Raw genomic sequence first — 21,802 nt, forward strand, 5'->3', positions numbered from 1 at the left:
CAGCGAAGACAATCCCTCCAACTTTCTTAACTCAGTTTGGGTGCAATCACTCTCTTTGTATGGAAACTCTTCTTTATACTTTGATTAAATCCCATATACACCACAGATTAAGAAATGTAAATATAGAGCCTGGATCTTTGCATTTGAAAACCTGACTCTTAGGCTCTCCTAAATATGGAAAAGACCTTGAGCTCATTTATTTCCAAACACTTGTGATTTTGTTATGATATGAAAATCACTGAATGTTTCAGGCTGGGGTCACTCGGGAGGTAACCCTTAATGAGATCTTCAGGGTCTGGGGCTTGGACCACAGTTTTCCAGTTTCAAAAAAAAAATGAGGGGTGGCCTGGCCCTGAGCAAATGATTCATGGCAGCTGAAATCGCAAGAAACTGGGTCTCTAAATCAACTATAATGGAAAAATAAAAATCATCCAATAAAAAATAAATAGGAACTGGTTCTCAAGGGTGCATAGGTGGTATGATTCGAGGAGCAGAAGCAGGGAGGGCAGAGGTGGGCCTCATCTGCTGGGCCTTTTCTTTTCTTTTTTAAAGATATTCCAAGACTATGACTGGAGTTCTGTTTTTAGCAGAGACAAATGTACAGTCAGTCACAATGAAGAAATAAGAAAAGATAGCTGACATCTTGAAGAAAGATAGAGAAAGCAGACATGTGAACTCGAAGGCCCATTCAGTGGTAGAGGAGGCTGTATGGTCAGGGTTCTCCAGAGAAGTAGACGCAAGCTAGCTAGCTCTTTTTTATCTATCGCTGAGTCACTTTGCTGTATACCTGAAACTAACACAACATTGTAAATCAACTATAATTCTGTTTTTAAAACTTTAATTTTATTGATCTACAAAAAAAAAAAAAAAAATGTACACACATTCACTCAGTGACAGACCCGTGATTTAAGTTTAGCTCAACCTGATCTTAAACTCCATCATCTTTTTACTTTTCTATGCTACCTTACTACTAAATGTTATATTTATTCTAATGATTCTAATTTGTGAAGATTAGATGAAAGGATATACACCATACCGCATTTTAGGAGAACTGCCACAACGTAATTCAGTGTAAAAATATTGGGGTGTTTATTTATTTATTTTTGGCCACCTCGCAGCATATGGAGCTCCCGGGCCAGGGGTCAGATCTGAGCTACAGCCAGGAACTAAGCCATACATAGCCTTGGCAACACCAGATCCTGAACCCGCTGTGTGGGGATAGGCATAGAACCCATATCTCAGTGCTCCCAAGATGCTGCCAATCCCTGGCACCACAGTGGGAGCTCCTGGGTATTTATTTTAATTTTTCTGGTCAAAGATGGTCTCGTTTATATTAATTCAAGTGAAGGCTGACTTTTGAGAATGGGGTCAAAATAAATGAAAGCACATCCATCTCTGAGATGTTCAACCAAGCCAAGTACCACACCTGAGGGAGAGTCCGTGCCTCCTCAACTCTTATGGACTTGGTTTTGGAGCACTGGCCTTGTTCTGTCTCCCAGTTTCAGCTTTTCTGTTTCTTCCTTCACCTCACCTTTCTGATTCAATGCTATAAACTTGGGCAACTCTCAATAAAACCTTTTGTGCCTCTTCCTGCCCAAGGCCACTTCTCAGCCTGAGGTGGACCTATAGACATAAACTTGCAGCATCTAGCACAGGAAAAAAACTGAGATAAATTATTCTGTGCAACAAATGTACCCCACCTTTCTAGCTGCTGAAATTCTCTGATATGCTAAATATGATGGCTCTCTCCTTTGATTAATGCTAGAGACATGCTATCAATTCTCTGAAACTTTTTAATGCATATTGCTATGCCGTGTGTACAATTTCCAAGATTATAGCTTGTCTCCTAGGTTGCCTTTTATTATCTCATTATTTTCTTATACGAGTTGCACATACAGGGTGGTAACTTATTTACTGGAAACTTTCATAATTCACAACATAGGGCATGTATTCTTCAGAGAAGTCCTATAGATAATTTCACCTTGTTTTCTTTTTTTCTTTCTTTAGCTTTCATTTTAAGAGTGATGCCAGAGGTCCTGGTCTCTTGGATTTGCAGAGGGAGATAGGCTAGGTTGGGATGTTTTACTTTGGGAACTTGTGCTCTGTACAACTAAACCATTGACAAAATTATAAGCATTGTTCTGTGTTTCATTAATAATGATAGCTTCTTGGGTAAAGTACTGAGCATGCGTAATTGCAAAAGTAGAGGATGCTACTGGAATTACAGCCAGTATTTATGTCTTGAAGGACTGTTTAGAGACTCTTAAAACATACTTCCCAAATTTTGCCTATAGCAATGGACACGAAACATGAACTCAAATAATTCACCTTCCAGCCAGTCTTCTGCTCAGCCAGTAGATGGTTATTCCAGTGAACCTTCTGGTTACTTATTGAAATCAAGAATCTTTTCTGCTCTATCAGGGAATGCAGGAGCAGATCCAAGTCAGAGCTGGACCTCCTCTTTGGGGTGGAGGTTAATGGCTAGAGGCCAAGGAGCAGGGCTTGTGACTCCAGAACACCCAGCTCAAGGTGAGATTAAGTTTCTAAAGGGTAAATAAAAATAATTTTTAAAAAAAGTTTCTAAAGGTTCATTAAACGTACTCATTCTTAGAACTCGTGAAAGTGGGGAAATAGAATGGGAAAGTTTCAAGGACGACTAGGTAAAATCCTGTTTAAACAACTTGCTGAGCGAAGAACCCATCTTGAAAAGAAAGAATGAAAGGAAAGAAATTTTTTGGAAGCTTTTTAGGAAGAGTTTAGCTGTTTTTGCTAAAATGCTAGGATGCATTTAAATGGCTGGGGAGCTCCCATTGTGGCTCGGTGGTTAACTAATCCGACTGGGAACCATGAGGTTGCGGGTTTGATCCCTTGGCCTTGCTCAGTGGGTTAAGGATCTGGCATTGCCTTGAGCTGTGGTATAGGTCGGAGACACGGCTCGGATTCCGAGTTGCCGTGGCTGTGGTATAGCCCAGCGGCTACAGCTCCGATTAGACCCCTAGCCTGGAAAGCTCCATATACCTCGGAAGTGGCCCTCGAAAAGGCAAAAAGACAACAAATAAATAAATAAATGGCTGAATATTGACTTGAATGACATTTGAAAAGAATAAACTGATGCAAAGAAACTATCTAGAAGGCTATCTAGAAGGGTATACACCGAAGTAGGAATGGTGGTTGGTCCCTGAGAGGTGATGTTACAGTGATATTTTTCTTCTTTATACATTTCCGTATTGTCTCTCCAAAGAGTACACACAGTGCTTTCTCAATCAAGGAGGAATAAACAGTGAATTATTTTTATTTAAAAAAGAAATTTTATGGTTGGTCTTAATCTGTAAAATAAATATTCCTATAGTTAAATGAGCCCAAAGCACCACTGGAGAAGCCGGATCTGTGTGACAGGAAACACAGAGACTAATTAAGAACAAATGAACACAAAAGCTTGGGTTTTGCAACAGCAGCAGAATTTATAGAATCACAGCACCTCTAGAATTAGGGAACCCACAATTTCCTCCATGTGTCTGTTTCTGCCAACTTCTGGTTGTCTGCGGTTTTCTTAAAATATCCTTGGAAGGGACTCCCAGAAATCATCAAATCAGTTCAATGTTCTTTAAGTTAGAGCATAACAAAGACTTCCAGCATTTCTACAGGAGCTGCCCGTCCATGCACATGTTCCAGTTTCTGCCACGCATGTTCGATTCAGATCCAAGATTTTGCAGTGACTTAGCCCTCACCACATGAGAAACCCTTTCTCATGTAGCTTCATAGAATTGTCTTAACCAGTGAGGTAGTTACCCAGGAGGATCAACTGAAATTCGGAAAGTGAGCTGCTTGGTGTTTCACAGCAACTTGTTGGCCAGGCTGGGATTGAACTCAGATCTTACACTTGGTGTCCAGTGCTATCCTTATATGACACTATGACCTCCAGAGAAAGAAAAAGATGTGACTGCAGTCCTGGTGTCCTCATGAGAAGCCTCTGGGGCCCATAGGGAGGCAGCTTATGTAAGCGGTCAATACATGGATGGCTGAGCTTTCCACAGCCCTAATTATGTGCCTGGCTTTATGTTCATGCCACCCTGTAAGTGGGAAACAACACTGCCTTTAACTGAAAACTTCTTGTTTCCTTGGATTATTGCTTTTCTACTCTTTATAATTTTGTCATGAAATGAATGAAGGACTTATGTTTTCAAAAGTTCTATTAACCCACAATACATTGTGTTATTAAGTGAAAGGAATAGAGGGCAAAACGAAGAAATTTTAAGGAGAGTAAAAATATACTAACATTATCCAAGAATAAACTGAAGGGTCTTTGTAGATACAGAAGTTTCAGAATACATGGGTGGCCCTACTAATTGGCCAATTAATTGGAATATAAACTCTAGCATCTTCAAGTTGAATCCACTCTGTCCAGGGGTCCCCAGTGACAGGTGAACCACAGCTGTCATTGCTGATGTGGTTGATTTTTTTCTTGTCAGTAATTTTCTTCTTATTCCCAATCTAAAATTCAGAAAACAGCAATAGACTAGCTTTCTGCTTTATACCTTATGTGATCATCTAAGTGATTACTACCAGGGAATATGAATATGAAAATATGCATATTGGCCCCTAATCAATTTTCAGTGGAATGGTTTATTTAACAAATGGCTCATTGAGTCACAACTGGTAATTCAAATTCAAGTTTGTTGTACCTGGTCAAGTGATAAATTATGTTTATGTTCATTTTTTTGTTCCCAAGAATAATGATAGCTAGATTGTAGGCTCCTTAAAGGCAGAGATAGATTGCATTTTATACTTTATCGGTAACAACCATGGCATGAGAAATAGTACTGATTATCAAGTAGGTACTCAATAAATACTTGGGTGGTTCACGGATTTGCTCATGCATCTTGTTGGTGTTGACAAATAACTTACTAGATTAAAAACAGAAGTGAGGTGGACTTGCCATTGTGGCTCAGCAGGTTACAAGCCCAACTAGACTAGTATCCATGAGGATGCAGATTTGATCCTTGGCCTCGCTCAGTGGGTTAAGGATCTGGCATTGCTGTGGCTGTGGTGTAGGCCAGCGGCTACAACTCCCATTCAGCCCCTAGCCTGGGGACTTCTATATGCCATAGGTACAGCCCTAAAGAAGAAAAAAAAAAAAAATAGAAGTGAGGTTATCAGTGTAACTACCAGTTCATTTCCCTTTAGCCAGAAATGCCGGTGTGCAAAGGATCTATGTTATACAGGAGTTCTTAACCTGAACTTCAGAGGAGGTTTCCTTAACTTCCTGAAATTTTATTCAAAATTTTTTGTTGGTTCACATGTTCACTTTCCTGAGGAGAGTATCCAGAGCTTTCTTCAGCTTGCGAGAAATCCATCACTCCATAAATTATGGAGAACCATTGATGTTTAATATATTCGCCTGCATTCAGAATGTCAGCATTGATAACTATGGGAGCTGGTTTGTGTTTGCTTGGAATACACTATAACCTTTTCTCTCTGAGCTCCAGTTAGAATTAAGTTGCCCTAAGTCATATCTGGAATAAAACAATGTATTAGAGCATGAAGACAAACAGGATAACTTGAAACTCCTCCTTGTTCCCATGCTGCATTCTTTACTGAGTTGGTATCTGGGTCCAGGTGCAGGTCAAGGTGTCTTTTTTTTTTTTTTTCCCAAATCATTTAAAACTCTAATGCACTAAGTGATCTGCGACCTAATTATGGGGGAAATTACCTGTATCCTTATGCATGCTCACAACCACTAAACTCAACAGCAGCATTTCAGCTAACGGTCCCTGCCTCTCACTTGGAAGAATTTGGGGCAATCGGCTCCCAGCATGAGGAGTTGATTTTGGAATTCATGGTACATCTCACAGCTTAAATTTACCAGGCTTCAGAGGTAGAAAGCTTTTGTTTTTTTCTTTAGACAGGCAGAATAGATTCTTTAGTTGTGGTCAGATCACTTTAAAGTGTTTCTATCCTTTCCCAATCCTGCATTTTTATGGAAGTTAATGTTTGACTAGTTTATTGCTCTGCTGCAAATTGGAAAAAGCAGTTATGTTAAGGAGCATTCCCCTTTTAGGAAGAAAAATCAAACCTTTATAATTATGCTATTAATTCTCAGTTCAACTGATAATAGCATATGAAAATGAATCTCTCAGTAGTGCATTTGATTATTATTTAGTGTTTAGCTAGCATGCAGAGCTGTGGTTTACAGCCTTTTAATCCTAGCTGTTCCCCCAAACGTTTACCTTTAAGTGGGGCAGAAACACTATATCTGTTATGTTATTATCCTTTCATTCTATTGTTTGTCTTTTAAGTTAAGATAGCTGCAAACCTACATTCTTATTTTTAAAAGTTGGCTTCTTGCAAATGTATTTATTTTTACAAAGACAAGTCTGCCCCCTTTGGTGCTCATCAGAGACATTATGGCTTTGTTCCATTCTCCCATCTCACCAAGTAAGCAAGCACTTGGGAAGTTGTTGAATGAAACCCTAAAGGCAACTTTGCAAGCAAAACAAAGCTTTTAAAATTATTTTGGAAGACTCTGACTCATACTCATTTTAAAGGTCAGCTGTCAAGAGTCCATTTGGGGTATCAGAGTTTTTCTACTCTTCCTGCAAATTCCAGAGCGTCAAGTAAAAATTTAAAACATCTGAGCCTTCAATGTAACCAAAAAGCACATGAATTCCATATCACAACAAATGGCTTCTCAGAAGATTGTAAATTGAGTGACAGAAGAGAAGTCATTTAAAGGGACGTCCACTAAAGAAGACACGGCAGCACACAAATAAATCCATTTTAATTTTCACTTTATTTCCATTATATTTCAAAGCTGCGATATCACGAGTAGAGAGACAAGCAGCTCATAGAAGAGCCTGAGTTCAAAGGAACTGGAATTTAGCATGGAATGTAAAACTGAGGACTTCTGCTTCTAAAAGGATGATTGGTGAAACACCAAGGTTGAAGTATGAGGGCTTGGTGCTCAGCAGAATTAGTAGTCTGGGGCTACTCTGCGTGTACTGGCAAGTGGCCACGAAGTAATGCTCTTTACAAGAGAAAAGCTTGTACCTGACAAGCTATTAGAAGCGTGCATTTCTCTTAAAACTCTTCCTGTCCTTCTGCTCTAGAAGAGATTATAAACTGGTAATGAAAGGTGACTTTCATGTTGAGAGACTGGATTCCGGAGACTGACAAGAGGCAGGGTCTAGCCTTCTCACCCCCGGGGAACTCACTGGGATCCCTGCAAAGTGCTCCCTGTTTGCCCCCTGGGTGAGCTCACACAGGGGGTCAGTACTCTCTGCTTTCTTTGCCCTGGGGTTCTGGCTGCCAGAGGGGAAAATAGTCACACACAGGGAAATGGCAGAAGTTAAAATCAAGCAAGCCTGGTGGGATGGTAATGGCTTTCCCAGCATCCAAGTCTTTGCCTTCAGGATATGTGAAGCTAGAAAACAATGTCATTCATTCAGTGTTTATAGAGAACACACAAAGTACCAGGTACTGGGGTCAGTACTGGAGGGCATGCAAAAGTACGCAAAACACAACCCCTGCCCCAGGATTCTTGCCAGGAAGGGTATTTAAGTATCAACTAGACTTTATGACCCTTTAATGAATTCTTGAGTGAAAAAGTGCACTCAGAATTTAAAATAAGCATGGAAAAGAATACCACTAGGACGATAAGTCTCTTAGGAGACAGGGGATGTAAAAGTGCCTGAAAATCTTATTTCTAAGGTATACAATGCAGCTTAGATGGATGAGAGAGAAAGAATTTAAAGGGCCAAGAGCGACACCAGACTGGAGCTTTCTTAGAGAAGCCCGACTTCAAAGAAGCACTGCTTGGATGCCTGCACAGTTAGCTGAATCCGAACAAAGAGGAGGCCGGCACTTGTACCTGGGAAGTGGATAACTTGGAGGAAAAGTGGTTTCCTCGGAGGAAAAAAGGCAACAGTCCGCCGGGAGTCAAGCCCCACCCTAACCCGCGACGGTGCCTGCTGACCGCACCCTCGACCGACCTCACCCTCACTCCCCCGCCCGACATTCTCTACCCGGTAGAGGCGGCTGGGCCGCGCTGGTGGGGTTCACCGCCCACTCCACGCCCGCAGCCCTTGCACCCGCCGGTTCCAGCCGGTAGTCGGCCACGTGCGCCCGGGTTCCCTGCTCTGCCCCCCCCAGGCTGGCTAGGCGCCTCCAAGGTTGCAGTGGACTCCGTGAGGTCCCGATCTCTGTCCCCACGCCCAGCCAAGAAGTCCGGACAGCCGCGGCGTTGGCGGGAGGGAGCGGCTCGGCCGCTCCCTAGAGGGGACGGCGTGACAGTGGGCTGCGGGCGCCGCCTCTGCTGCATCCGTGGCTGCGCTTTCCGCTTGGCTCAGCCCGGCTCGGATCTGGAGCCCCGCGCGCGCCGCGCTGCTTTTCCCCCTCCTCTGCTGACGCCCCGGGGGCAGCTCCCCCGGACGAGACGCGCGTTCGATCCTTCTTTCCCCGGTTTACGGATTTCCGGGGGCGAAGAATTTTGCCTCGGTCCCTGCGAGCATCTCTCGGCCTCTCTCCCCCTCCCCTCGCGACTCCCCCACCCCGTGGGCGCGCGCGCGCGCGCACACACACACTCACACTCGCAGGCGCGCGTGCGCACGGCCGCGCGCCGGAGCCTCGGAGTCTCCAGCGCCGCTCAGCAGATCCCACTCTCTCCCGCGCCGCTACTCACACAGGCTTCCAGCCGCCACTGGGCGTCCTCTGTCTGCAGCAGCGGCAGCCGAGGCAGCAGTGAGAAAGGCGGCTGCAGCCCGACCTGGTCTTAGAGCTCCGAGCCCTGGACGGAGTCCGGGAGAAGCGAGAAGGAGGACGTGGAGGCGAGGAGGAGCCGCGCCGCGCCCCGTCCGCGCGGCAAGCTGCCTCCACTCCCGCTCCCGCGGCCGCAGGTAAGCAGCTCCGGGGCCCGCAGCATCCCTGGAGCGTCCGGGCTCTGAGCAGGGGTTCTGCGATCCCGCCCCCGCCGCGGCACGGGGACAGAGGCTCGGGGGGAAGTCGGCTGGGGGGGGGAGGGGAATGGAGCTAGAGGTGAGGCCCGTAGGGAGGGGTGCACGGGAGCGTGGGGGTTTCAGCGCAGCCCCCCGCACCCATCCCCTCCCTAACGCAGCCTCAGCCGGGTCACTTTTACGAGCCTGGGGGGTGCCTGGCGCCCCAGGCAGCTGTTCTCAGCTCTCCCTGCCGACGCCAGCCAGTGTTGGCTCTGGGCTCCGCGCCTGCCGCGCTCCTCCCACCTCCCGTGCACCTTGGACAGCGCACCCCGTCGCCCCCAGCACCGCACCCGACTCAGCGTCCTGCTTGTGTAGCCCTCCCGCTGACATCTTCTTTTCAGGTTGTCACTCTCCAGCCCTGTATCCCTTGTCCTCCCAGCCTTGGCTCACTCCGCTAGTGCGGGGCGGAAACTTTCCTCCCCGCCTAGTCTGAGCTAGGTACTATTGTTGTTATTTGTGACTGTCCTTTTACTCAGGGAACTCAGACACCTTGGACCAGTCTTCCTCGGCGGGAATACGTCCTGCCCAACACAGCCCATGGCAAAAGAGGCACTGGGTAGCAGGACTCCGTCGCTGCCGGGGTGCAGAGCCCGCGCCTCGGGAGCTGGACGCCTGCCTCCTCCCCGCCTCTCTGGACTCGACACGTGCGTGCCTCCCACGGACGCGGCCCCTCCCCGACCACCCCACTTCCTCCCCCCTGCACGGCCATGGCCACCCCATAGGTTGGACACCCGGGGCTTGCGGGTCCTGATTGGCTGAAGGCGTAACCCCGCCTCCTTTCCGGAGGGGGGGCGATTCTGGAGTGTTGTGGTTGTCATCCCGAGGCGCGCACATGGGGGAAGTGGGGTCGACAGGTGGGGAAGCCCGGCTGGGTAGGATCTCCGCATCCCATTGTGTATAGTTACATTCCCACTCGCCTTCCTCCAAATACTCTCCTTTTCTTTTTCTCAACGTTTTGCTGCTATAACGTTTTTTTTTTAAAGAGGTGGCTTGTAACCCCTTTTTCATTGGTATTGTATCTCGGTGGCAGAGATTTTTAAAGCAGATCGAGAAGAATGAGGGGAATAAGTGCTTACGGGGAGGTTCGTGGCAAGCTGGGCTGCAGATTTGAGTCCAGGAGTTTGCAGAAAGTAATGGGTGCTTAAGGGATATGAGAGAGATGTAAAGTGGGAAGGAAATTGTTTCTTGGAGAGGGCAAGACACAGGTGAGCAAACCCTGGAAGCTGAGGGAGAAGGGAGTGGGTGATCTGTGCTGTGAGACGTGAAGGACAAACCTGATGGACTCTCCGTAGAGGTGGGTGTGCCCTGCTGAAGAGGACTCTGCCCTGAAAAGTGGTCATTTGGACCAGTATTCAGTGCATTATTAGCACACTTTGTTTCTGTTTTGCTAATGTTGCCCTTTGGATAGAAGATTTTATAACGATAATGTTAATATACGTAGTGGGTTTTGCTTATTCCGGTTTCTTGCAATATATAGATTTGCAAGTGGTAATAAATTTCAAAAAGTGTATTTCAAGGCCTCCTCTAGAGGGATGTACTAAATAGTTAAGTTACAGTGCTTTGGAAATATTGTGAAGGAAGACGGATGAGCATTGCATTAAAATCCGAAGACTGTTCTGGCATTATTTAGGGTCTTTGCAGAAATATATGTATGTGCATAAGTGATACTGATTTCTCTTCATTTCAAAGCATGATTGCCTCCAGCACTTTCAAGCTTTAATTCCTTCAGGCTGTTTTGATGTTGTGTCTGTACATCTAAGAATATTGTAATTCTTATCTTTAGAAGCCTTGTCAATGGAAAACAAACAGCTACTGATGCAAGCTAATGTTGACAACTTTATATTGAGTACACTGTGCCGCTATTTTATTTGTAAGCTCGTGAAATATGCAAGAGTAACATACCAAGACTGTTACCCCGAGGGACCAATATCAAAACAAAGTGGGGAATCACATGAGGCTATTCCAGGGGGAACAATTCAATTATTTTTAAAATGAATATGTGTTAAGATTCTTGGGTGTAAACAGAAACAGGATTTTCCCGTTTGAATTATTATCTTTGTACACAGTGGTAGCACATGATATGAAGTAAAACAACATATTATATATGTTTGATGATTCCAAAGTAGATAGTTAAGGTTTTCCATTTATTATTTTCATGTAAGTGGAATGGCTTTTCTGACTGGAGAACTTTGTATTCCAGGGACAGAATTGGATACATCTGGCACATTGGAAATTATTGCTATTGAGAAAATAATTTGTACTGTTTTCATATCTCTAGGTCATGCTTTGATTTTCCCTCAGGGATTCAGATTCTAGTTTTTGGCCTATCAAATTTAAATGGGTTTGCAGGTAGATAGGAGAAGAATTATTCAATCGTACGAACACACACATCTGAAACTGCAAAGTGTATGTATGTTTATCAGCACATAGCTATGTATTTATACACATATTTGGGGGCTACATTTAGCGTGTTTATTCATATACATGTTATCATCATCCTTAGAATTTTCTCTCATTTCTTCTTGTCCAAAAGGTGGCCCTGTTTTAAACTGTGCAAAGCATTATCACCAGTAGAATTGGCCGATAGATCATGGAAACAGACAATAGTATTTTGTTGCTTGGCAACCACCTACTGTGAATGAAAAACAAAGCGGTGACAGCTGCTTCCACATCCTGATACTCATACTGTAACTCCAGCATTGCAACCCTCCAAATGAGACAGATCTACTAAGTTTCATTTGCGGAAGGTGAAGCTGTTTCTTTGGGGGTGGGGGGGGATGTTTTTAAAAAGAACATTTAAAAATTTTATTCTAATAAGAATTATATTGTTATTGTGGGATGAAATGAAGCATCTAATTTGAATTGCCCTCTTAAGCCTAGTAGAAACTGAAAAATGCAAGACTGTCAGGCTTGTTTAGACCCTTCTCATTCTTCCCTTTATAGCCATTAAACACCATAAGCCCAATTGCTGTTGTTATCAGATGCTCTTAGGATTTTACCAGAACTTGAGTTCTCTGTGATACCTAAATAGGTGCCTGGGTTTTCCTGCCAGGAGGGACCTCGAGACGGCTGCTCTGGCCTAGTGCTTTAGTTTTAAGGCACCCCGAAGCACAGAGCCGTCTCCAGGATGGCTTGCCTTGGGTCACACTTGAACATTTTTTCCTGGTTCCCTCCCCCAAATGATTCTTTCTTTGTTCTTTATTTCCATAGAATTTTTGGGGGTCTTTGTTGGGCTCACCCACAGCCTATGGAGGTTCCCAGGCTAGGGATCGAATCAGAGCTGTAGCTGCTGGCCTACACAACTTGGGATCCGAGCTGTGTCTGCAACCTGCACCACAGCTCCCGGCAAGGCCATGATGGGAACTCCTCCATAGAAATTTTAACCAAGATTTTTATCCTAGTAAGGGTACTTAGAAAATACAGTAATATTGGCCAGTGGAAATGCAGTGTTGACACCAGCCTGTGTACGCAGCCTTCAGTCTCGGAATTAAAGACTCCCACCCCTTTCCTCAAAGTGGGGAGGCCCAGTGCCTTGCTTTGGTAATTGTTTACATCATCGGACAGTTGTTAAGGATCTCTTCTTCTGTATATGAATTTTAAATGGGGATGAGATTGAAGATTGTGTTGGTCAGCTTGTGTACCTGCAACAGTTTAAACACTGCAGCTAATTAATCACTCGTGGTGGTCTTCTGCCTGCAACATGATTGATGTCCTGATTGATGTCCTCTTTAAAGTACATGGGACAAATTGTGTCCCTACATAATACTCCTTTCAGTATTTTTTATTTTTCTTAATTTAATTTTTGGGGGCGGGGGGGCACACCCCAAGCATATGGACGTTCTCCCAGGCTAGGGGTGAATCGGTGCTGCAGCTGCCAACCTACACTGCAGACCTAGCAACGCAGGATCCGAGCCTCATCTGCCACCGACACCACAGCTCGTGGCAATGCCGGATCCTCAACCCGCTGAGCGAGACCGGGGATCAAACCTGAGTCCTCGTGGATACTAGGCGGGTTCTTAACCTGCTGAACCACAGCAGGAACTCCTCCTTTTAGTCTTATCAAAGCTGTCGTGGAGTTCACTGGTGGCCTCGCAGTTAAGGATTTGGCGTTGTCCCTGCTGTGGCTCTGGGTCAGTCCCAAGCCTAGGAACCTCAGCATGCTGCATCTTGTATTTTTCAGTTTCTGCTCGGCTGGCCACAGGTGTTACCTGGAGCCTGCTCTGCTGGCGAAGGCCAAGTCGTCCATCTGTGAGACCTGGCCATAGTGCAGATGGTTTTGCAACAATAAAGTGATCATGGAGGCAGTGTTGGATGGCACGTGGATCTCATGGGCATTAGGAAGCGGTTCTTCCAAACGCGGGGAAAGGTATTGCACACGTGATACCTTTTGAGGTTCCTTATGCTGTTTTAAAGAATCTGAATTCCGCTCTGTATTATTTATGACATAGGTAGGCACTGAACTCTAATACCCCTTCCCAGGAAGAAAAACTTGGATGGGACTGGCTGGAGCAGCAATGTGGTGACAGCAATAAGTGCCATTGAAGAGCTGTTTTCATCAGACAAGCAGGCACTTTAGCTGATTTGTAGGGGGGAATAAATTGATTTATAGCATGTTTAACCTAGTTTTAGAAGCCTGCCATTAACTTGTTCTAGCTAGAAGGACCTCCACGCAGAATAATAATGTGTCGGATTTCAAGTGAACTTCACCGATTGTTTTTTTAAATTACTTTTCACAGTCTGGTTGCCGCTTGTCCAGGACAAATACTCGCTTTGGATCCTCCAGGGTTAAATCTGACTTTTAAGGTTATTGTTATTTAAAACATTCGGAACCATTTCTCTTTGCATAGCATGGTGTTAAATATTCTGTGATTCATACATTTAATTTCTTCCATTCGAATCTTGAAATTGCATTAACTTCGCTCTATCTTCATGTTCAAGGTAACGCGTCTCTATGTGTTTGCATTTTTTTTCCTTCTTGTTGTTTATATCCTTATGATAGAACACTGAAGGGCCTGATGTGTGTGTGTGTGTGTGTGTGTGTGTGTTGTGTGTGTTACATGTAAAAAGAAGCTTTCATACAGTAAAGAGATATTTACATTTTTTTTCCATCTCCTTATGTCTGCTTCTGCTGTTATAACCTATAAACTGTCACCCACACAAATAGAATGACTGCTAAAAACAAGCAAGCAAATAAATATTTATCTAAGCAGCATCCCATTTGCTGCCCTCCAGGCTGGCCGAGAAAGCACATTTCTCATTCTTAGACACGCATATACTTCCATACATGCCCCCACACACATTGAGTTTAAGGTTCTGCAGGCTCTTCAATTTTAATTTTTTTAATTTTGAGAGTGGACAGAAGTAGTATTTAGTTGGGAGACCTGGTATGATACATTTGAAGTCAAGCCGTTATATTCAGGTTTTCAGAAATGCAGTAGCAAAGGAAAAATCATAGTGAATTCTTCCCTTCAGAAATTTTTTCAAATTTATGCTGAGACCATAACCCATGAGCCTTAAAACAGGGCCCAGAATCCACGACAGAGCCTGGCATGCAGTGGCCCCTCAGTACATATTTTGTGGAATATGCACCTGCTCTCCATCTTTATGGGATGTTGCAAATATTTCAGTCTGTATCTGTGTAAATAGCGAAAGTTGGGGAGATGGAGAAGATCCGATTGTATTTTTCTAATTGTTTCTGACCCTGAGTGAAAGAATAGCAAAACAACAAATTTAGCCAGTGATATTTTGGAATATACTTCTTCTCGGTGTAGAAAGTTATACCAGGGGTATTGATTTTTCACAAATACAGCTATCCTAAGTACAGAAGAGCTCTTTAATAGCCCACAGCAGCATAACAAAGGTTATGGCAGCTGGTCTGCAGGAATACTTTATTTAGCTGGAGCCGGAGGGTGAAGTTTGCTAGCCCCAGTGTAATTATCCAGCCTGGACTGTGGCCAAGGTGCTGTGGTTAGCATCCCAGACGGTGGGAGCAAAGCCACCGATGAGGTCTTCAGTGACGAAGGGTGGCCAGACCTCTGCTTCGGTCTTGTTTGCAAGAGAGCACCTTGAGTAGCCTGAAAACCGCAAAAACCCTTGCGCCCTTAAGGGATGGAGCGCAGAGTTAGCATCGAGGTCCCAGGTACCGAATTTCTGGTCTCTGGAAGAAGTCAGAATCCATCCGGAGAGGCCAGTGCCCTTGAAATAGGCTTTCTCCTTCATCTGGCCACATATTCGTGAAGTAGGTGGAGGGTGACAGTGTCTGTGGGGTCAACCCTGGCAGTGTCACAGGGGAGGGTGAAGCCTGACCGGCTTCTCGTTCTCCCTTAAGTTCCTCCTTCCTTCATCTTCCACCACTTCCTTGGTTGTTGGTCTCCTTTGTAGGTGTCTTTGTTTTTTGGTGCTTTTTTAAAATATTATTTGTTTGTTTTCTCCTGTCTTTTTTGACCATCCCCATGGCATATGTTAGTTCCCAGGCTAGGGGTCGAATCAGAGCTGCAGCCGCTGCCCTCACCACAGCCCGAGCAAATGCAGGATCCAAGCCGCATCTGCAACCTACACCACAGCTCACGGCAACGCCGGAGCCTTAACCCACTGAGCGAGGCCAGAGATCAAGCCCGAATCCTCATGGATACTTGTCGGGTTCTTAACCCACTGAGGCACAGTGGGAACTCTTCCTTTGGAGGGTTGAACTCGGAGTTTTGTAGCCGATCGCTGTTAGGGTGTATGCTGGTCCGAGGCTATTGTGCTTTTCTGGAGGGAGTCCCATGTGTCTTGATGTATTAGGTGCTCAATATATATTTGTTTATTGTCTTTCATTATTTTGAGAAGTCGGGAAGGTGGTTTTGTCCAGGGAAGCTGTGTAAGTAAAGCCATACCGCTTCCTTTCAGCATGATTTCTGGAACAGGCGTTTTTTGAGCAGTTATTCTACGACTGGGATGGTCTTTGGCTCTGGGGATCATAGAGATTCTTCAGGCCCAGTTCACGCTCCTGGAAGGGAAAACGCCACCTGCAGGGAAGACTTGGAGAAAGTGCACAAATGCTTTGTGGTTTGCAGGTGACTGTGGGGTGGGGGAGTGTCAGGAGGTCTGGAGAGCAGGGCTGCCAGAGGCCATGGCAGAACTAGGAAGACCCAGGAGAGAGTGTGAGCTTTGTGGTATCGGGTAGTGTTTCACAAACTGCCTGTTCAAAGGAATCCCCTGTAGTGTTTGCCACAGTAATGATTCCTGGGTCCCACCATCCCCCTCCCCCAAAATCGACAGGGACTTGGCCAGGCAGCAGAGACGCATGCGCATGCCCAGAGGCTCACCGCCAACCATCATGCCACCACCCACCTCCTCACCCACTCCTGTCCCCTTGACCGACCGACCTTGCCCTTCTGCAGAATTCTTCAGGCCACCCACCGCTCTCCACCTGAGGGCTTTCTCCCTTGCGGAGCAGCCAGAGGGCAGGGCAGCGAAGTTTCCCGCCTCAGGAGTGGACCTCAGCCAATGGCAGAAGAGAGCCGGGTGGCAGTACCCTAGCATTGGGTGCAAAGACCAACGCCTGTCCTACGCTGTGGCCCGGAGTCCCCTGGTGGCCCATGATGGCCCTTCTGGATAATCTGTGCCTTGTTGGCTTCCCTTCTGCTCGAGCTTCTAGGATCCCCGCCCCCATGAATCACTTGCATTTACATTCTGTCCCCAGGTCTGTCCCTGGAGGAACTCAACATAAGATACCGAAGAATTTGCTGTATTTATTTTTTAAAAATAGTATTATCCCCCATCCATCCACCCACCCACCCACTGGTTTTTCTAATAAGGCAAGTTTGGGAGCTCCGGTTTCAGGTGCTACGGGGCGGCTGAGGAATTGAGAGGAGGGCGTTGTAACTTCTGATTGGCAGCTGAAAAAGATCCTACTGGCGGGTGTGTGGGGCATGGATGGGTGTGTGGGACATTGATTGGCAGGGGAGGAGCCGGGGGCGTGGAGACTGGCCTGGCCTGGAGGTGGCACCGCCCAGGCAAATGAGGTCAGGCACCTCCGAGAACGTGGGGCTAGAGATGGGGAAAGGATGCAGAATGGGTTTTGATGGAGAGCTGTCTGGAAAAGTCCGCAGGATGACGAGGCTTGGGATGCGTGCTGACTTCGCTCCCTGCCAGCCCTTTGCCCGCCCCGTGGCCATCTCTGTCCCTCGGGCTCGGTACCCCGTGGGGCTGCAAGTCCCCTGCCTTGCTCGTAATCCCGGCCAGGCTTTCTAGAGTTAAGTAGTACCATTCTGGGCATAAATAAAAGAAGACAGAAAGATAAATTGAAGAATATAAATAATTCACCACCAGATCATTACGGGAAGAAAGTTATATTTTACAGGCAGGATTTGTGGAGTGGTAGAGAGGAGAGCCGAGAGGTGTCTGTGGCTCGTGTCCATTTTGTGATAAATAATGATTTTCTTTTCCCCTCCCCATCCTCTTGGCTAAGAAGGGGTTTTCATCCAGCCTCAGTTTCTGGAAGACCTCGCAGCTTCTCCCATGGCCTGTCGCTTAGCTAAGGGAATGAGGGGTAGCTGGGGGTGGGCTGGCCCTCCCCTCTGGCCCTCTCAAAATGCCAGGCTTTTTTTCTGCAGCGTCTCCTGCTGGTTCTTAGGCCACCTGCTCCCCGAGGAGATCAGAGGGTGCAGACAGTGGGAGAAGGGAAGCAGCAGTCCATCCAGAGAGCTGTTTTGAAACGAATTCTTAATCCTGAAACGAGCAGGTTGAGGCTTGTTAGATGATCTGAAATCTGATCAGGCAGCCTTCTAATTGTCCCACGCATGAATACTAATTCCGGGCTCTGTCTGGAGTTAGAAAGGCAAAGGCTGAAGAATCAAGCCAGAGCAAGGTGACAGCATCGTATTTCTGCAAGAGTGGCATTGGGCCAGTGGCAAAGAGAAGAGCCACTGGGAAGTTGCCATTCTGGGAAGTTGTGGAAGGGGTCACCAGGGAACTTACTGGGCCCTGCCTCACAGGGAGAGCAGAGTCGCGGCCGCTGACATACTGCACGTGAGAGTCCAGAGGCCGGGGACCCTACAGTGAGACACAGCGGAAAGGAAGAGGCCTTAGTCCTTTAGAATATTGCACACCTCTTTAGGATATTTTCAATTAATGTCTTCAAATCTGGAGATAATTATAGATTGATGTGCAGTTGTGAGAAGTAACATAGAGAGAGCCTGACTACCCTTTACCCGTTCCCCCTGGTGGTGACACCTTGCAAACCTCTAGGGACTGCTCTCAGTCTGAGGTCGGACTTTTGCACTTGCACTTGTGCTCCTTCGTGGAGGTGGGTGCCCACGTGCAGGTGTGTGTTTTCTCATATATATATATATATATATAATATATATATATATATATATTTTGTCTTTCTGTCTTTTCTAGGGCAGCACCCGAGGCATATGGAAGTTTCCAGGCTAGAGGATGAATCGGAGCTGTAGCCGCCGGCCTGCACCACAGCCACAGCACGTTGGATCCTTAGCCCGCTGAGCAAGACCAGGGATCGAACCCGCAACCTCATGGTTCCTAGTCGGGTTCGTTAACCACTGAGCCACGACGGGAACTCCTACTTATATATTTTTTATTTATCTGAGAGCCCTTTTCCTTCTAGGATTTTGAAAACAAAATTCACTTGTTTAGACTAGGCCTGGATTAATTGTAACCGAGGCAAGGATCAGACCATAGAATAGCCACGCGCCCTTCCAACCTGGGGACGGTGCAGAGCTGACCAGGGCCACCTGCTCTCGGCAGGAAGGTCAGTGGGCCTCCTGGCAGGTACAGGGTCCGCCTTACTTCTTCCTGTGTGACCGTGACATGGCAACCAGCACCCCTTCTAGAAGGACGTCTGCTGGGAAGGAAGCTTGCTTACTACAGCTGACCGTAGCTCCTGTTCCTAATCCCAGCCTTCCTGGCCTTCCCCTCCCCATGTGCCCCAGGGGGCTCGCCCTGTAAGCTGCCCTCCCAGATCTCTGAGTCAGCTGGCTTGCTGGGTTCAGCCCCCTGGGAGGCACGTGGGTGGCAGCAGGGAGAAGGGCAAAGCCGGGGGATTTTTTTTTTTGCCTTTCCTCCAGCTTTGCACGGCGTGCCTGGCAGCGGGAACCCCTCCCCAGTAGCACCGCTCCCAGCGCTCGACAGACCTTCTCTGGTTCTGGCTGCTCACAAGTGACCTTGGCCCATGGCCCCCAGCAAGGCCACCTCCTTCGATTGTCTATTGTCTATTGTCAGCCTAGGGGAGGTGGCGGCTTCCCGCTCTTGCCAATCTCAGGATGGCCTCACTATCATGAGTGAGGCTCTCTGCTCCCCCATCACTCGAGCAACCAGGGCGCTATCAGAAATGCCCTCTGTGAAAACAGAACACTTGAAAAGCGTTCTGTTTTCCTAGTTAGACCAGCCCCAGGACCTCCGAGCATGGACATGGCATAAATGGTGAGGTTTTCCTCCTCCTGACATGTTGGCTTCTTCCACTGCAGATGTCTGGCCAGTGCCAGTCCTGGCAGAAAGCACCTGCCTTTATTTATTTTTTTAGTTGATTTTTTTTTTTTATTAAAGTATAGTTGATTTACAGTGTTGTGCCAGTTTCTGCTGTACTGCAAAGTGACCCAGTCATACATTTATATACACGCCCGTTCTCACACCATCTGCCATCATGGTCAATTCCAAGCGACTGGACACGGTTCCCTGTGCTGAGCAGTAGGACCTCATTGCTTATCCATTCTAAACGGAGTGGCTCGCATCTACTCACCCCACGCTCCCTGTCCAGCCCTCCCCCTCCCCCTCGGCAGCCGCAGGTCTCCTCTGTGTGCCTGGGAGTCTGTTTTCCTTCTTTGTTTTTTCTCTCTTGTCTTTTTTTTGGGCCTCATATAGCACATGGAGGTTCCCAGGCGAGGGGTGGAATCGGAGCTGCCGCTGCCGGCCTGCGCCACAGCCACAGCAATGTGGGATCCGAGCCGCATCCTCGACCTACACCCCAGCTTGTGGCAATGCTGGATCCTGAACCCACTGAGCAAGACTGGGGATCGAACCTGAGTCCTCACAGACCCTCTGTCGGGTTCTGGACCTGCTAAGCCCCAGCGGGAACTCCTGTTTCTGTTCTGTAGGTAGGTTCATCGGTGCCGTATTTTAGATGCCACCCATAAGTGGTACGTGAGTACCTGCCTTCATAATGTCGCCCCTCCCACCAGGAATCTCTGTCTTTTTACCGACTCGTCATCCCCTCCTTGTCTCTGGTCTCCCCACAAGCACGGACTTGTCAGATGTGTTCAGCATTGTGGCTGCCTCCCCTCGTGTCCTTGAAAGCCTGTCCTTGAGCTCCACTCCTGCTCACCATCCCTGGCTTATGTTCTGCCACGGCTTCTTACGGACCCCACCTCCGTGCTGTTAGCCTGAGGCCCCTGTTAACATGTGGGCCCCAGGACCCTTTCCAGAACACACTGCCGTTGACAGGTTCTACCTCTGCTACCTCAGGATTTGGTTTTGCGGGCACTTGACTTTCCTGCCCAAGGCTGCTTTTGCAATGTATCATCATGTGCAAAAATAGACTGTGTACATATATGTGTAACTGGGTCACCATGCTGTACAGTAGGAAAAATTGTTTTGGGGAAATAATGATTACAAAAAAAAATCCCTCCCCCCCAAAAATAAATAAAAAGAAATGTATTATTAAGCTCCTCTACTTCATTTCCCGCCGAAATATATATGGTTCTGTGACAAAACCATTGGTAAGAAGGTGACTAGGAGTGCTTTGGGAAAAAAGCCTCAAGTGGCATCTTCAAGTAGAAAGCACATTTAGAAGCTGCATCACAGGAAGCAAAGCTGGGGACCAAGGAGGTGGCCTCCCTCGCCACCTCAGTGGCTGTCCACAGATCCCTCCCCCTGTTGGAGAGCAGGCTTGTTGGTTGCTTCCATGTGGGTCCCCTATTTGGCTGCCCTGGGTGGCTTTGTCCCTTCTCCAGGGGTCCCCAGCCAAGCTGAGAGAGTGGGGAGTTGGGGCCAGGAGAAGGCTTTTGAACACTCTCCATCCATGCTGTCCAGAAGGTCGCACAGACAACCCCATCCTCAGATGCCAGGAGCGGTACCTTTAGGCATTGCAGCACCCATGGGCATGCTCTAAGTTCACAGCCATGCAGTTCACCCCCAGGCCTAAGGACTGGGGCTTGAGAGAGTCTAAAGCGTTGGCTAAAGAAGAGTATTGAAAATTGGAGTTCCTGTCTTGGTGCAGCGGAAACAATCTGACTAGGTACTGTGAGGTTGCAGGTTCGATCCCTGGCCTCGCTCAGTGGGTTAAGGATCCTTTGTTGCGGTGAGCTGTGGTGTAGGTTGCAGACGCAGGTCAGATCTGGCGTTGCTGTGGCTGTAGTGTAGGCCGGCAGCTGTAGCTCTGATTCGACCCCTAGCCTGGGAACCTCCATATGCCGTGGGTGTGGCCCTGAAAAGACAAAAGTCAAAAAAAAAAAGAAAAAAAGAAAGAAAATAGGCCATGGCAGGGGTCCTGACGTTCTGCTGCCCTCATGGGGGAACCGGGCTGGGGAATATTCCGTGGGCTGGTGCGCAGTTACGCAGTTTTTTGGAACCTGCCTGCAGGCCACTCACTTGCCTCTTCGCCCCTCAGTGACCCCAAGTGGGGTGAGCTGGGCGGGAGGATGGTGGATCAGGCGGCTCTGGGTGAGCTGACAATAAAAAAGAACTTAGTGTGTTTTAATGGGTATCAGCTTTGAAGGCAAGTAATTCAGACCCCCTTCAGCCTCATGGTCAGATGAGGGTTCGGGTTAATAGAAATGCAAGATTGGGAAGAAGGAATCCCTATAATCGCAAGA

General features: G+C 47.0%; 2 protein-coding genes across 21 annotated transcripts in view; both read left to right on the forward strand.

Annotated features, from left to right (window-relative positions):
- The first annotated feature begins 6,918 nt into the window (after window positions 1–6,918).
- LOC146398588 (uncharacterized) lies at window positions 6,919–14,093 on the forward strand. The gene is made up of 4 exons (XM_084982442.1): window positions 6,919–7,016; window positions 7,107–7,122; window positions 7,833–9,331; window positions 9,467–14,093. Exons 1-3 carry the CDS (start codon window positions 6,919–6,921, stop codon window positions 8,769–8,771), a joined length of 1,053 nt encoding a protein of 350 aa, XP_084838568.1. The 3' UTR covers window positions 8,772–9,331; window positions 9,467–14,093.
- ENOX1 (ecto-NOX disulfide-thiol exchanger 1) overlaps window positions 8,617–21,802 on the forward strand; it is a 658,487-nt gene continuing 645,301 nt past the window's right edge. For all 20 annotated transcript variants that reach the window (XR_014819514.1, XR_014819513.1, XR_014819515.1 and 17 more), the window contains exon 1: window positions 8,617–8,891. The gene's annotated coding sequence lies outside the window, so the exon portion shown is untranslated. The remainder of the gene's footprint in view (window positions 8,892–21,802) is intronic.

Source organism: Sus scrofa, chromosome 11 (genome assembly GCF_054392235.1).
Source record: "Sus scrofa isolate SSC_HxYL_T2T_F1_AM1 chromosome 11, Sscrofa_HxYL_maternal_Yorkshire_Landrace_v2.0, whole genome shotgun sequence".
Classification (NCBI taxonomy): Eukaryota; Metazoa; Chordata; class Mammalia; order Artiodactyla; family Suidae; genus Sus; species Sus scrofa.